The 16,248-nt window shown below is 54.5% G+C and overlaps 1 protein-coding gene across 4 annotated transcripts in view; it reads right to left on the reverse strand.

Annotated features, from left to right (window-relative positions):
* The window catches only part of PCGF3 (polycomb group ring finger 3), a 56,216-nt gene that overhangs the window by 29,690 nt on the left and 10,278 nt on the right, over positions 1-16,248 (reverse strand). For 3 of the 4 annotated variants that reach the window (XM_043573231.1, XM_043573233.1, XM_043573234.1), the window contains exons 2-6: positions 11,176-11,216; positions 10,702-10,854; positions 6,255-6,372; positions 4,896-4,992; positions 1,443-1,498 (exon numbers count right to left, since the gene is read on the reverse strand). In XM_043573231.1, the coding sequence (XP_043429166.1) occupies positions 1,443-1,498; positions 4,896-4,992; positions 6,255-6,363 (262 nt within the window). In that variant the 5' untranslated portion in view covers positions 6,364-6,372; positions 10,702-10,854; positions 11,176-11,216. Of the gene's footprint in view, positions 1-1,442; positions 1,499-4,895; positions 4,993-6,254; positions 10,855-11,175; positions 11,217-16,248 lie in introns of all 4 variants that reach the window. The other variant, XM_043573232.1, reaches the window with a different exon arrangement.

Genomic DNA, 16,248 nt, shown 5'->3' on the forward strand with positions numbered 1-16,248 from the left:
GTGACAGGAGGGGCTGAGAGGGGGCAGAGCAGTCGGCCTGGGGGCTGACCTGACCTGGACCCTGATTAAAATACACGACAACAAGGAAACTCACAACATGTGGTGTTCACGAGGCAGCTAGAAATGCTGACGCTGAGCAGGTACTTGATCCTAAGGGATTACTATTACTTCCTTAGGTTTACGAAGTGTTGTGGTTACTCGTGTTACAAAGAGGGTATCTTCTGGGACAGGAAGATGGCTGGAAGCAGAGGATGAAACGGGGCTCTGCGTGAGCTGCAGGGGCTGGGCAATAAACACATGGGGTTCTACATGTGGTTCTGCCTGCTCTTATGTTCAAAACACCCTGTGATCATTTTTCAAGGTACTGGCATTTTATTTTGACGTATTCTTTGCCTTTTCTGAGGACTCAAAAACTTTTAGGTATCAAAAGATTGTTTCCGTCCGCATTCTACGGGAAACTTGAATTCTTCTTGTATGAGTGAATTGGTGAATGGCACAAAAAAGACCTTAACAATATTATTCTTTAAGTTCTGTACGAGGGGAGCCTGGGTAGCTCCGTCGGTCAAGCCTCCGACTTCAGCTCAGGTCGTTATCTCACGGTTCGTGAGTTCGAGCCCTGCATCGGGCTCTGTGCTGACAGCTCGGAGCCTGGAGCCTGCTTCGGATTCTGTGTCTCCCTCTCTTTCTGCCCCTCCCCCACTCACGCTCTCTCTGTCTCTCTCTCTCTGTGTCTCTCTCAAGGATAAATAAACCGGGGGGGGGGGGGGGGGACAGTTCTATAGGAAAAGCCAGGTGTAATATCTATCTCTTGATCTAAGGTAGTAAGCTGTATTTTAAATTTTAACCCTCTTCCGAAACATTACAATGAGAAAACACAGCCCTTGCAAGTGAATCCCTAACATATCTTTAAAAGAAAGCGTACCTGAGCTGTATCAGCCAGCACCACCACGCCCGCCCACCATCAGACCCTGAGTGGGATTCTGAGGCCAGTGTCTCCCTCCCCTCCCCCATCACCAGCCCCACAAAGAGGGGGAGCAACAGTCTCTGCGTTCGGAATTGCAGAAAAGGTTGAAAAAGAACAGCCATTTCCACTTTGAGGGTATTCACACTGCATAATGTTTCTTCTTCATTCTCAGTGAGACTTGACTTTAAATACAGTCAAACTTTATCCACACACTTGTTACCGGCTTCACGTCCGTGTGCGTGTGACTGAGGAGGCTGCCCCCGTGCCCTGCTGTGCCCCCACTGCCCCAACAAGGCAGCACGCTCGGCAAGCCAGAGACAGTGGGAGAAGCCAGCAACACGGCGCTCACGAGTTCAGAGCAGGGACAAGGGAGATGGTGCTGTTCCCAAAGAGGGGACGGGGCCGGGACCCCCAGGAGCAAAGTGCTCAGAGGCTGAGCCGCAGACTCAGGGGTCCAGGTGGACGTTCTGACACTTACCTTCCTGAAGGCCTGGAACCAGTTTGTAAACAATGTCCTGCATGGTTCTGTCATGACTGGCAAAGAGAACATAACAGGTGAGGTTAGCTAGAAACGCCACTTCCACAATCCGTGCGCATTTTCCATTAATGGTATCAGACTCCACAATCGCGAATTTGAAATTTTGCTTGAGTTTTGCTTCTAGTTTGCACTTAAAAAAATGTTTGTGCTAGCAAAAGTTATAAACAACCCGAATCAATGTATCATTTAATTCAGGTTCTAGAAGTTTCAAGGAATGGCGGCACAGACAAGACCCTCTAGATGATGAGTGTCCTCTGCCTGCTGAATGTGGTCCGGACACCCAGAGATGCGGCCTCCAGGGGCCACACAGGCCCCCACCCCCACCTCTTCCACCGGTGCCTCCTGGGCCTCCACTAGACAGGAAACTTTTCTTTCATGTTCTGAATAATGTAGAGGAAAGGCCCTAAGATCAGGCCCTCCCTGTGGTCTTTAAGATCTACCTATAAAGGTTTTCTGAAAAGGCTATATAAGCACAGTATTTCAAATATAGTTTCTACTCCAGTTTGCTATTTTTAAACATAACTTATTAATATGTTTAAGTAACTTTTCAAATCAACGTTAATTTTCAAACATCATGCGTTAAAATGAAAACCTGTAAGTACCCAGACAAGTAGCACGTAAATAACGGAAAACGATGGGGTTCCACAAAACTTCTAGACATTTAGCTGTCAGGGCTAGTCCAGGGCTGGGCACACAGCAGCCACTCAATGGGCTCACGGTTAGGCCACAAACGGCGGGTGACCAGGGCCTGCAGAGACCCTCATTCGCCATTTCCAGGAAGAACTTTTAAGTTCTAATAGACATCAGTCTGACATCTCAGCCTGTGTTGTGGCAGACCAAAGCAGGGTTTCTCAAATTTCCGACCACGATGCACACGTGCCCACAGCGAAGATTGTGGACCACAGCCGGCCCGCAGCACGCAGGACACCCCCGCGGCTTTGCGGAAAGCTCCCCCCACTGCACGAGGAGAGGACGGTGGAGAGATCCCCGCCACAGAGCTTGACTCTGGGTCCTCCGAATGACCGTGCCAGGCCCCGCCTGCCTGGCCACAGACCCATAGGGCCGAGGGGAGGGGTTGGGGGGGGGGCTCTCCTTGGAAAGGGTGCTGGCAGGCAGGACAGAACAGCACAGCGCGCTTCTCCTGGTGTCAGCCACATCCAGGCTCTTGGAGGGGCAGCCCCTTGAAAGAGGCTTTCGTGTTTACACTCTAGGCCACAGGCCACACACCCTCTCCCAGCCCTTCGCTTGTGCCGAGGTCTCTACTGGGCCCACGTGACAAGAGCCCTTGGCTTTAAGATGAGGCCTGAAGTATGGAGCTGCCTCAGGGATCCAACAGGCACCAGGAGCTCAGGCCCAGCACCCGCCTGCGGCCAGCACCACTCGGCATCATCCCACCTCGTAAGGCCTAAGTCACTGCCCGGGGCCCCGCACGGTGCCACCAGGCCCCGCTGCCCTGCCCTAACTGCCCTCTCCCCACACTGCCCCAGCCCCAAGCTGAAAGCCCTTCCCTTGGGGCAGCCGCACAGTGGGGGGCAGCGAATCAGAGCAGGAGGCTGGGCCAGGTGTGGCTGGAGAAGCTGTGTCAGGAACAAGGCTCTGAGCCAAGTGCAGAGTTGGCATCAGGAGGGGAGAACAAGAAAACCACCCTGGGCCAGTGTAGCTTTAGGCAGAGCACAGGGAGCAAACAGCAAGGGACAGGACTGCCAGGAAAGAACCACCCTGGAGCCCAGGGCCCACAGCAGGCCTTGGGGCTGCGCATCTTTCCCAGCTCTGCACCTCCGTCTCGCTGGCCCTGGCCCTCTGGACCCAAGCCTGCACACCTGGCCAGCTCTCTTCCCATCGGCCCCCTCCTGTGTGTTAGCAGGCTAGGCTCTGCCTGGAACACTGGGGTCTCAGATTGCTAAAGGGCTTCAGTTCTCCAGACAGCCCTGCCTGCTGTCTCCCCAGAGCACGGGGGTGGGGGTGGGGGCAGGGTCTCCACAGCTTCCCACGAGCACGAAGCCCCCACCACCACCTGCCTTCTACAGTTCATGTCAGGAAAGCAACCCCGTGCTCTGCAAGACTATGCCCCCAACGCAGGTAACGTGCACACACCGCCAACAATTAGTACCCAGAGCATATAAAGCATTTCTTCAAAGCAAACAAGTAAAATAAAGAACCCAAGAGAAAAATGAGATGTGAAGAGACATCTCCCGGCAGCCCAAGTGGCCAGGTGACATCTGAGAAAGGACCGTGCTCACTGGTAATCAGGGCGACAGGCCAAGATACCCTACGGAGCCACCATGTGGCCAGAACGCAGTCCACAGGCACCCACAGGACACATCAAGACGGTGCACGGCACAGCAGCCCAGCAGCGCACAGGAAGGCACGGGAGCTCCACAGCCCAGCAGCCTGCGGAGGGCCGACAGAGGGGGGACACCTGCACGGGAATGCCCAGAGCAGCACGGAGGGCCCACAGAGGACACCCTGATGTCCACCTGCACAGACCTCCCCACTAACAGAGACCAGTCTGGAGAACAGGCTGGGTCAAGGGCAAGGGCCACGAAAACACAGCTGGTTCCCCATGCAGCGAGCCGGACCACAGGAGACTAAGCTATGTTGTGTGGGGACAGCGGCCAGGGTGGGGCGGGGGCTTCTGGGCCTGGCGATTTCTACTTCTCCATCTGGGAGTGGTTTCTTGCTGTGCCGCTATAAGCCATTCATGTGTTTTTAAACGCCTTGTGCGCACACGACATACTTCACAACTTGGGAAGTGGAGAGACACACGTCCCTCTCTTCCTTCAAAACATATATTCAGCCCTACCTCTGCTGCTCCCATGTGGTGCAGGCAGCGCTTGGCTTCCTTTAGAGCGCCCCCCGCCCCGGCCAAATCTGAAGTCATTTAAAACTCTGCATAAAAGCCAGAAGCCAGCACTTCCTGCCCATCATAGCCTGACCCCCAAGTCTGGTCGTGCCAACTCCCTGGCGCCTCCCTCACAAATGGTGCTGATTCCAAGGGGGTCCGATCTCCCCGAAACCAAAGGAGGTGGCTCCTTGCAGCACCAGCTGCAGGGAGCAAGACGCAGGCCACACACAAGGGGCAGCCACCTGGGACCTAGGACCACTTGTCCCATGACAGGAAGGTGGACCAGGGGCTGCTATCCACTTCAGAGTAAACTTCAGCCAATTTACTGCAAAACTAGTGAAATACAGGTGTGTCCTGAGGTTCCTCAAAATACTCAATTTGAGCAAATATTCCTGGAAACTTGTGGGAACAGCCCCAGCGCTCACTGGCCTGACTTGGCTGGATCGGCTGCCGTACGTGGTCACACGTGTCCCGTGCTGGGCGGGTCCCTGACACACCGGGAGATGCCGGAAGCTGTGGCTTTGGGACCGCGACCTGGGCACACTTACCCAATGTACTGCAGCGGGTGGCTCTGGTGGATCACGATCCTACACGTGGGGCAGGTGTTGTTCTCCTCCAAATACTTGACCAGGCAGCTCCGACAGACTGCAAAAGCACACTTGTGTCAGAAAGTAACCAGGGAGGGAGATGCCAGCACCCCCTCGGGCTCGGCACACACGGGGGCCGAGGCGCAGGCCACCTCGCACGTGGCTGCTGTGATGGAGCAGCCACCTCTCAGGTCTCAGCAACGACGGAGAAGCCCCAGGCGCTCAGTCAGCGGCCTCACTCAGCAGATTTGAGGTGCAGGGATAAGAGGGGTGAAGAACCTAAGTGAATAGGTGTTCAGAGGCCAAGAGCTGAGAAATCATCAGAAAGTACTTGTCTCCCCCAAATATCTTCACCATAGGGGCCCATAATTACAATTTTCACGTGTGTAAAAAAAATCACAAGATTTTCTTTGTACACCAAAATTCAAGGCAATTCAATGAAAATAATAATCCAAAAACTATAGTTACCTTTAAAATGAAAGTTCTACCTAAGGGGTCAAATATTTTATTTTCTGAAGTGGAAAACACACAGTCAAAAGTCATCTACATTACACGCATCGGCTGTATTGCAAAGACCCTATCTACACGGCGTGCCTACCACAGCCAGCGGAGACACTCCGGTCTGACTCCTCAACCACCCCAGCGGTGACTATGCTTCGGGGTAAACAGCAGCATCTCCTGCTGAGCTGGGGCATTAAAACCGCAAGCTCGGCACAGCTAAGAGTCTTCTAAACATCAGAACACAGGCTTATTAGTCATGAGGAGCCGAACCGCATTCTTGTGTTTAAAACGTTTAAGGAATTCATTTGGAAAAATTTAAAAAGTAAGCATTTCTGTCCACTATAAATGAATATTCTGTCATAACAGTTACTGGTTTTGCTGTTATATAGAAATAATTAAATTTTTCCTGTACTTAGCTTTCCTAAATGGTATCTCTACTGAAATTACCCACAATGTTTTTAATTTGAAGTAATTTTTCGGATTTATTTTTAAGATCTTTATTCCTGCTTCTGTGTTTTGCTTTGTGCTTGAGCTAAAAGCTTTTGGTGGAGGAAGGAAGGAAGGAAGGAAGGAAGGAAGGAAGGAAAAAAATAAGAAACCACAAGTATTAAGAAAGCATAAGGCTGGAAGTTGTCAAAGGCCGCGTTCTAGAACATTCCGCCATACACATATGCAGACAGTCCACACACACCTCCCACAGCTGTCAAAGGGATGTTCTAGATCATTCCACCATACACATATGCAGCTAGTTCACACACACACACACACACACACACCCACAGCTGTCAAAGGCCATGTTCTAGAATATTCTCCACGTACACGTATGCAGACACTCGGTCACCGTGGTCGCGTCGATGAGATATCCACTGCACAGGCGGCAGGTGATGTGGGCATTTATGTCCCAGAGTTTAATCTTTCTGGTCAACATCTTTGGCTTCTAGAAGAGAAAACCAGTATCAATATCTGAAATACTCCCAGGTGTTGTCAAAGGTTCAGGCTAAATGTAAATCAAGTTACGGCACATCCTTCCAGGAGGGCACAGCATCATGTGGACAGAGGCTGCCACCTGCCAGGGCAGGTCCAAGCCACAAAGGCTCTGTGGGCCGACTTCCGTCTGGAGAAGGAACTGCCAAAAGTCCTCTCACAGAGGACTGGGACTGTCCCGCCGAACACCCGATGGGCAGCACTCTGCAAACGTTACTATTCCCTTAACCACCTGTGGCACTGCCCCTCTCGGCTCCCCTGACCCCTCCTGCTCAGGACTGAGCTGAGGCCAGCTGGTGAGGCGGCAGGCAAGTGTAGGAGGATCGTGAAGGTGCAGGGAGACAGGCTGGGAGACTAGGCGGGCTGTGCTGAGTCTGGGGCAGGAGGCTGAGGGGTCACTCCTAGAGCTTCTGGCTCTTCTGTAAACCTAGGGGATGAATGACCCCAAGGGGCACCAGCAAGGGCAGCACTGGCCAAACCTGAAGGAGAAGCAAAGTCCTTCGATGAGACCTTGATACAAACAGTCACACCACGTGATTCTGACATCAGAAGGGTCAGGAGAGTCAACGTCCAGTCCCGACAAGGCCCAGGGAAGCAGGCAGTAAGAGGGGCCCAGATGTGCCCAGATGGAACAGGAGCCATCCCATTTCTAGACATTTATCGTAATAACTGGACAAGTTCAACAGATGTTTGCCGCAGGGGCACCTGGGTGGCTCAGTCGGTTAAGCATCTGACTGTGGCTCAGGTCATGATCTCACAGTTCATGAGTTTGAGTCCCATGTCGGGCTCTGTGCTGACAGCTGGGAGCCTGGAGTCTGCTTCAGATTCTGTGTCTCCCTCTCTCTCTGCCCCTCCCCTGCTTGCACTCTGTCTCTCTCTGTCTCTCAAAAATGAGTAAACGTTAAAAGAAGAAAAAGAAAAAAAAAAAGATGTTCGCTGCAATTGTTTCAAATGGCAAATCACAGAAAACCGCCACCGAGGACTGGCTCGGAAAGCGATTTCATTTAGCCGGCATGAGCTCCAGACTCTCCCCCCCCTTCCCTCTGCCCTGTCCAGGGAAAGCCCAACCAGCCCTCCAGGACCCCTCCCCGGGGCTCAGGAAAGCCCAGGCCCAGAAGCAGGGGGGCACACAGAAGCCCCCGCCTTGGGCCGCCTGCTGATCCCTGTCACTATCACACAGAACGTCAGCACTGCATACAACATGGCATCATCAAAGTCCAATCATCTGTGCACCAAAGTGCCGACATGTTGTCTCTATCTCGGGGCCCCTTCCTGCTCTGCTCCAGCTTTCTCCGTCTCCCTGGCTAGACCATCTCTGTCTCCCTGAGGTTGGGTTCTGTCACCGCATCTCCGGAGCTGTGTCAGGAGGTGTAACTACTGTCCTACCACATGTCCTACTCCAAAATCTGCGTGTCACCTCACAAGGCAAAAAGTCCTTGAGCTGGGAGATGGTCCCAGATGACCCCACAGACCCCCTGTCATCACAGGGCCCTTGAAAGGGAGATGGGAGGGTCCGAGTCAGAGAGACTGGGAGTGGTAGGCTGCTGGCCATGAACCAAGGGTGGGGTGCCTGGAAGAGACAAAGATCCATTTTCCCCTGAAGCCAGAAGGAGCCAGCCCCGCGGGCACCTTCACTATAGGCCACTTGAGACCCTTTTGTACCCCTGACATTTAGAACCATCAGGTGACACATCTGTGCTGCTGTAGCCACCGAGCCTGTGGCCCTTCATTGCAGCAGCAGCAGGGAACCCACACAAAACGCTGCTCCAGAAAATACTTACAGAACGGATGTCTTCCCGGTAAGATGACTAACAGAAACAGATGCTCCGAGACATCAGAGTCAAAGGCATCACTGAGGGTGGCTGGCCGCACCCAGTGGCCATCGCGCACACGGCTCCCAGGCCGCCAGCGAGGACATTCACTGCTCAATGCCATTTAAGGAAAATGAAAAAGAAAGCAAACCACTTGGAGGACTTCAGACCCACTTCCATTCGCGTGAAGTCCGAGGGCAAATGCCCGCCATGCCCGCCACCGTGCAGCGCGGCACGGGGGCCCGGCCAGGGCTTTTGGCTGGAAGAGGCGGTGAGGGACCTGGAGGGAGCAAGGATCTGGAGGCACACTGTCACCCATCCTGAGACCCAGCGGCACCCACAAACTATCAGAGCAAAGGAATGCAATCAGCAAGACCGCCCCACTAACGTCGCTGATGGAACGCGGCGGGTCTCTCGACCACAGTACCGCTTTGGGCTTTCCACGGAGAGTGAGGTGGAAGCTGACACTCCTGGGCGTTCGCCCACATCTCTCCTCCCTGCACATCAGGCTGCAGCAGACACACGGTCTCCACTGGAGATGACCCTTCCTAACTCCTTGCAGCGAGGTGTGTCTGTGGGTCAGGGTTCACGGACGTGACTAGGAATCTAGTAAAGCCTGTCCTCAGCGAGTGTGTGCACTGAGGCCAGCCAGGTAACTGAGCTGGGAACCCAGCAGCACCACCGTGTGGAGCCAGGAAAAAGGAAAAAAAAAAAAAAAAAAAAAAAAAAGAGAACAACCCGAGAGAAGGGAAATCCAGGAATCATCCCAAGCAAAGCAGAGCAGGGAACGGGGCCCTGCCGACATGAAGGACTCTGGCGTGAGGCCCCGCGCTGGCCCCAGGGAGTGCTGCCCTCATGTCCACAGCCCTCTATAGGAGCTGTTTCCAAGCCAGCCACTGAGGATGTGACCACACGCAAATATTCCCGTCAGACAGGAATGTGCTCAGCGACAAAGCGTCTTCCCAACCCCCAGGTAACTGAACCACGAAACGAAAGCCACAACGGTGCTCGCTTCAGTAGCACACACGCTGAAATCAGAACGACGTGGAGAAGACCGGCGTGGCCCTACACGAGGGTGACAAGCAGATTCATAAGGACAAAACAGAGGCCACGGTCACGCCGGCACTGACAGGGCCTTTGGCCCCTTTGAGGGACCAGGCTCAGTGTGAGCTCATGCTTATGAGCAGGTGGGTAAAGAGATAAAGACGTGTGGGTGCATGTGGCTTGGACTCCACACCCCCTCCCCAGCTCTATCCACCGAGAGGGCCTGGGAGTAAGCGCGCCTTGGCAGCCTAGGTCCCAGCTTACAGCACGATCCACCACGAGGAACCAGGGTGCGTGAGCAGGTGACTGACCCAAGGCTGGGCCCGGAAGGTAACAGGACTGGAGCAGGGGTCCTGGCCCCAGCTCAAAGGGGCCCCACTAGACACCCCGGGGCAACCAGAACTTCAAGATAAGCAGTAACTATCGTTAGGTGAACAGAATGAATCAGATTATAATCGACAGAATAACCCAGAAGCTCACGAGTCCACAGGGAGACAGATGAGTAAGAAAGGAACACGTGTCTTTCCAGAAGAAGGTGAGCTGATCGTGTGGAGTAGGAGTCACCACCACCTTAGTAACTGCGGTGACAATTTATTCGGGAGTCGCCAGTGGAGGCTTTGTTGAGGAAGAGAAGATTCAGTCTCAAAGACCCGCTACCACTTTTCAGGCAGAGTGAGAGCAGGGCCTCAGTGTGGAGACACTGCGTAGACGTCACTTACCGAGTGACCAGGTGACAGCAGGTGGGCACCAGATGGGCGGCGGGAGAGCCTTCAAGCTGCGAAAGACACAGCATCCCTCGGAGACTCCCGCTACAAGAGTCTCACCGCCAGGGAACCCCGGATGAGCCCCGAGGGAGGGAGGTCACCGGGGACAAGGGAAGGCGGAGGGGCGGGCCACCCAAGCGCAGCGCCTGGCTGAGGGGACGGCCCTGGCAGCCCGGAAGAGGAACCCTCTGCTTGCTGACCACCGCATTCGGAGACGAGAGCGGCCCTGAGAGACCCCTGCCGCCGAGTGCCCGCTCGGCCCACGCCGGGCCCCACGGCCAGCCACCGTCCTGCCCCCAGGCCCACAAGGAGCTGCACTCAGGAGGGACACGTCCACTGTCACTGTCCCTGCACCGCCCATGCTCGACAGCCCCTGCTCAGCACCGGACACTGGACACCAGGTGGGGGCGCAAATAGCAGCAGGGGTGCAAAGCTTTCAGTCCCGCACCCTCCACAGGCTGCACCTGCCGGCAGACCCTGAGACGCTTCGCCTGGCCCGTCTCCGACCCCCCTGCAGGAGCGACACTAGGGGAGGTCGGCAGCGAATGTGAGCGCACGGCCCTGTCTCAACGGTGGGCTTCTCACGGCTGCGGACTCCTCCCCACCCGACACCAGTGGCTGTGGGAACGGAGGGTTGGGGACCCTGGGGACACCGTGCCTCACCTCCTCTAGACGTCTTCGGCCCCCTCCTCCTGCCCTCGCATTGGGCGCTCAGGCCGCTGCTCTGACACTGGGGCACCTCGCCAGCGGCCGCACTCTGCCCTGCGGGTCTTCGCTTCCGTGCCTCCCCTCCGTCCCTTGCTCTCTGTCCATCTTCTGGCACAGAAACGCACGTGTTATTTCACGTCTTTTGTGTCTGATGCACACAGCCCTGCCATTAAGTTCTTTCTAGAATTTTTAGGTGAGTCCCACGTAGCAAACAACACGACAGAGTCAAGCAGAAGCGTTAATGAAGAGAAAACTTGAATATATGTAAAGCAGCTGTGCCCGAATCTCCTCCAGAGCTGTCAGAGACTACACGTGAAAGGAGTCAGAAGGAACTGACTTCTTCTATGGCTACCATAATCTCACAAAGTACAATCCAAGGTACATTTAAGCAATTCGCGTGCACTGAAAGAAAATTCGGACCGCACTCACCTGTACACGGCAGCCCGGAGCCCTCTGCTACATCTTGAAGCCTGTGGAGACACACAACCCAGGAGCGTCATCCCACACGTGCTGACCACACAGAGCCCGTGTTCCCCCCACGTCCCCAGACCAGCAGCTTTGGCTTTGCCCAGTTACACCGGTCCGTTCATTTGCTTGCTTGAAACAACCCGGAGAAAAATAAGAATTGAGACAGTGAAGAACCAGGATCGACCAAAGACACACGGGCCGATCTCAGTGGCAGTCTGGTGTCACTGAGGCCCAGGGGCCGGTGGGCTGGAAGGGCGTGGGAGACAGGGGAGTGCACGGGGAGCATGTGGGAGTTGTGGGGGCAGGCAGGGGACATCCCATGTTATGAAGCCCAAGGAGACAGGAGGAAGGTCTGTGAAGGCCTACCACCTCGAGGGCAGTCCTACCAAGCGTTCAAGGAGCCAAAGCAAACCTACTCAAACAAACCCACTTGGAGAATCAATAAGACAGTATTTTCCAACTCTTTTTATGAAACTAACATCCACACACACCAGACCAGAACTGGAAGGAAAATCAGACTGACCTCACTGGTGGACATTAGTGTCAGAGGCACAGCACGTGGAGTCGCCTGACCCAGCAGTGTCTGAGAAGGAGGTTCGTGCCTCACAAGCTAGGTTTACCCCAGACTACAAGGGGGCTTAATATGAGAAAAAGAAGCAATTTCACAAAAGACAGAAAAGGAGAAAAACGACAAGATCTTCCCAAAGATTACAGAAATCATTTGGTAAAATTCATTATCCATTCAGGACTTTAAAAAAACCCTCAGATGCCTGGGTGGCTTGGTCGGCTGAGCGTCCAACTTTGGCTCAGGTCATGATCTCATGGTTCGTGGGTTCGAGCCCCACGTCAGGCTCTATGCTGACAGCTCGGAGCCTGGAGCTGTTTGGATTTGTCTCCCACTCTCTCTGCCCCTCCCCTGCTTGCGGTCTCTCTCTCTCTCTCTCTCTCTCTCTCTCTCTCTCTCAAAAATAAACATTGAAAAAACCCACCAAAAACCTCTTCACCAATTTAGAAGCTAATAAAAATTCTCTAATTTAAAAGAGACACAAACACGAATACGCACTCAAAGGCTTATGCCTGAATGTTCAAAGCAGCTTTATTCATAACAGCCCGCACTGGAAACAGCTACAGTGCCCATCAACGGGTGGTGGGAGTCGGAAAGTGCCCCATCCACACAGCTGGTACTTCTCAGCAACCAAAATGAACAAGGGGCGAAATCTGTGCTGCGGGAAAGAAGCCAGACACGAGGACCACGCAGTGCGTGTCCCAGCGCACACACGATTCCAGAAAAGGCAGATTTGGGTGCCTGTGGACCGGCCGGCGGCAGGGACTGGTGGCTGGAAGGCTGAGGGGATGAACAGTCGGGGTCGGGACTGGGGTGCGGTCACAGATGCACCAAGGGACGCCAGCCACACCGAAGACTGTGGTGAGCTTCAGGCTGTGTAGACGACACCTCCACAAAAAGTGCATTTTACAATGAAGAAAACTGGGCCATCCCCAGTGATGAAACAGGAAAACCGAAACGAAAACCAACTCTTACTACCTCGTAACAGGGATCTCCCCTACCTCACCCCCAAACGATCAATTCCAGGTGGATGAAGCCCACGTGTGAAAGCACAATTCAAAACGTGAGAAGATCCCGGGGAGGACATCATCTTGACCTCAGTGAGAAAAGGTTACCAAACAATCAGAAGGCGCTAACCACAGAGGGACTGCCCTAAGAAGAGCAACTTTGTTAAAGAGAAGGGCAGCAGATAATCGAAAACCACGAGAGTGGAAGAGGCCACGGTGGACGAAAACACCCCCGTGGGTAAGACTACAGTCCAGACGGGGCTCGGCAAGGCTGGCCTGGAAACAAAGCGAGATGGGGCCTGCCGCGCCCCCTCACCAGTGTCCCGTCTGTGACCGCTTTGGGACTGAGGACTCTCGACACCAGATGACCCAAAAAGCTAAGGTATTTGCTGTCCGGTTCTTTACACGAGACATCCGCCAACATCGGCTCCGGGCCGTACAAGGAACCACGGGCACTTCACAAAAGGGGAAATCCAAACAAGCATATTTTCAAATGTTCAGCTTCACTAGTAACCCAGAAAATGCAAGCTAAACTCAGTGCGGGTGTTACAGGCCCCCCACACCAGCGCACTCTTTTCCCTTGCATCTGCCACCCCGACTCCATCAAACTGCTCTTGACAAGATTCCAGTGACGAGGACGCTACCAACATAACCTGTATCCAAGATCACCGGTCACTGCCCCGACCGTGGTCTGGCCAACCCCTCCAGTCTGAGACCCGAGCCTCTCCCATGTGGCTCCCTGCCGTGGTGCACGGAGGCTGGCTGCGCTGGTGCCGGAGCATTCCAGAAGGGCGTGGGTGGTGTGTCAGGCACACCGCGGACCCAGAGGCAGCCATGCTTGTGTGAAGAGGTCCTGCCTCCCTGTCCACTCACCTCGACCCGCCCCTCCAATCAGCCTCCTCCACCACGAACAGTCCTTCCTGTTAGGCCAGTGCCTCCGTCCCGGCCGCTCTGCTGCACACTGCTCCACGATCCGGAGCACGCCCTCCCTCCGAGCCCCTGGGCACTGCTCCGTGGATACTTCCCCACCCCGCCCTCCCCGTATCACACCCACACCCTGCATTACTGTCCTTTAGGTGAGTACATTGGGTTTCTTTTGCAATATGAAAGCAATACGCACATTTACTGAACGTGATTTGGAAAGTAAAGAATAATATTAAGGAAAAAAAAACCCCGACAACCCTAATCACCAAAAAGGAGCTGTCGTCCTTAGCGTGATGGTGTATTTCCCTCTGTGGGTTCACCCTTAAATACTTTTCACACGTATACACAGATCTCCATCTTTACTAAAAAGCCAACCTCGGACTACAATATGATGCATTACAATGCGGTTTTTATAACTAGTCAACCACGGGGGGTACCTTCCCGTGCCAGCACACACAGCAAGTGGGCTCCAGAGCTCAGGCCCTCAGGCCTCAGCCGCAGCTGAGTGAGGACAGCGTTATGTGGTGTGCCCTGCCCACAGATGCGAGGCACGATGGCGGCTCCGTGACCGTGGGGTCCCCGACGGAAGCACCCCCTCCGGCTGGTCCCAACTTCCCGTGCGGCTCGGACCCTCCTTACGCCCACCTGCCCCGGGGACCCTTCAGGAGAAGGGACCTGCATCCACCCCCTTGTGCAAACACCCAGGGGTCATCCCTTCCTTTCGTTAACCACATCTTACAAGAATCTTAAAGTTTTCCAATTATTTTTTTAAAGTATATTTATTTATTTTGCACTAGAGTGACAACACACAAGCAGGGGAGGGCAGAGGGAGTGAGAGAGAGAATCCCAAGCAGGCTCCGAGATGTCAGCACAGGGCCGACGTGGGGCTCGATCCCACGAACCATGAGATCAGGACTTGAGCTGAAATCAAGAGTCAGATGCTCAACTGACTGAGCCCCCCAGGCGTCCCATCCACTTGCTTTTTCATTAGCTTTGCTAAGTTGTATTTTTCTAGATTATTCATCTATCTATCCCATAACCTTTATTAAACAGCTTTTAAGGAGAAATATTTGACAAAACAAACTGCACGTATTTTAAAGAGACAACTTGGTAAGTTTTGACGTTTGCCTGAAAACCACCACCACGACGGAGATGAGGACCCTCGCCCCAGAGACCCCCGGTCTGCCCAACAATTGCACCGAGGGGGCGTGTTCTGGGCACTGTGTTTGTGGGTCACACAGCACAATTGTCTCCCTCATCCTGTTTCCAGGCTCGCTCACGTTGTCACATCAACAGCTCGTTCTCCTCCTGAGCAGCGTCCACTGAAATTTTGTTGGCCCACTCACCAGCAAATGGATATTTGGGTTGTTTCCTGTGGGGCTGTGAGGACTAAGGCTGCTGTGAACACTCACGGCCACACCTCTGGGTGGACAGACGCTCTGGAGTAAATGCCCACCACGGGGAGCCACACACGGCTATCTGACAACTTTGTAAGAAATCGCCAACCTGCTCCCCCCCGCCCCCCACCTCCAAGCTCCAGCTGCCCTGTGGGGGTCCTTCTGTCTTCTCTCCTTCCTCCCCACACCATCCTCTCCCCAGTCCTGCCCCTTCCTCCCTGAATGCCACGCCCTCTGAGCCCACGGCCATTCCCTGGACACTCCATGGCTCCCATCTGGATGGCAGACCCATCCAGAACAGGCCTTCCTACACCCAGTCTCAGGGACAAGTCTAAGCAACATGTAGAAAAGCCAATCAGACATGTCCTTCCTGCACGAACCCCCTGAAAGGGTCCAGACTCCTGATGAGCCACGCCAGCCCCATGCACATCAGGGCTCCCATCCACGCTGGCCCCGTCCACGTCAGGCTCTGTCCACACCGGCCCCGTCCATTAACAACGTCTGTCCGGGTCAGGCTCCATCCACGGGCAGAGCCCGTCCGTGTCGGAGCGCTCGTCCGTGCCAGTGCCACCGGTGTGCACCATTCCTGCCAGCCCGGCTCCCCAATCCCAGGTCTAAAGCCAGCTGCTGTTCTAACTCCCACGCTGTCAGCATCTTCAGAGCCGTGCCCGGGCCGCTTCCCATGGCACTGTGAACCCCCAGGCAGGCTGAGGCTGCACCTCCCTGGGGGACGTCGTGTCCGGCAGAGTGCCCGCCCCAGAGCTGCTGCTCAGGAAGTCAACACTGAGCAACCAACGAGAGAGATTTCTATCTTCACCTAAGCACTCTAGAAGTCCTGTTTGTACTTACTTCTACACAAAAATCACCAAACTGCTGGACCTGCCCCACGTCCAACACCCTCGCCTCACAAACCAGTCTGCTACGGTCTGGGATGTTTACGTGTAAGGCCGAGGGAAGCTGCCTCCGCACGCCGTGCCCCATCTGATGGGCCTCTCTCTCCCACCGGCCAGAGGGCCCGAGTCAGCACGCAGCAGGTGCTTAAGAAAGAACCCTACTTTTTGCCACCTGGTCCACTGCAGCCTCTTGCCTGTGGCCTACCTCCCAGACCCCCGGCTCCTCACTGCTCTCCCTCCGACACCCA

This window comes from Prionailurus bengalensis, chromosome B1 (assembly GCF_016509475.1).
Source record: "Prionailurus bengalensis isolate Pbe53 chromosome B1, Fcat_Pben_1.1_paternal_pri, whole genome shotgun sequence".
NCBI lineage: Eukaryota > Metazoa > Chordata > Mammalia > Carnivora > Felidae > Prionailurus > Prionailurus bengalensis.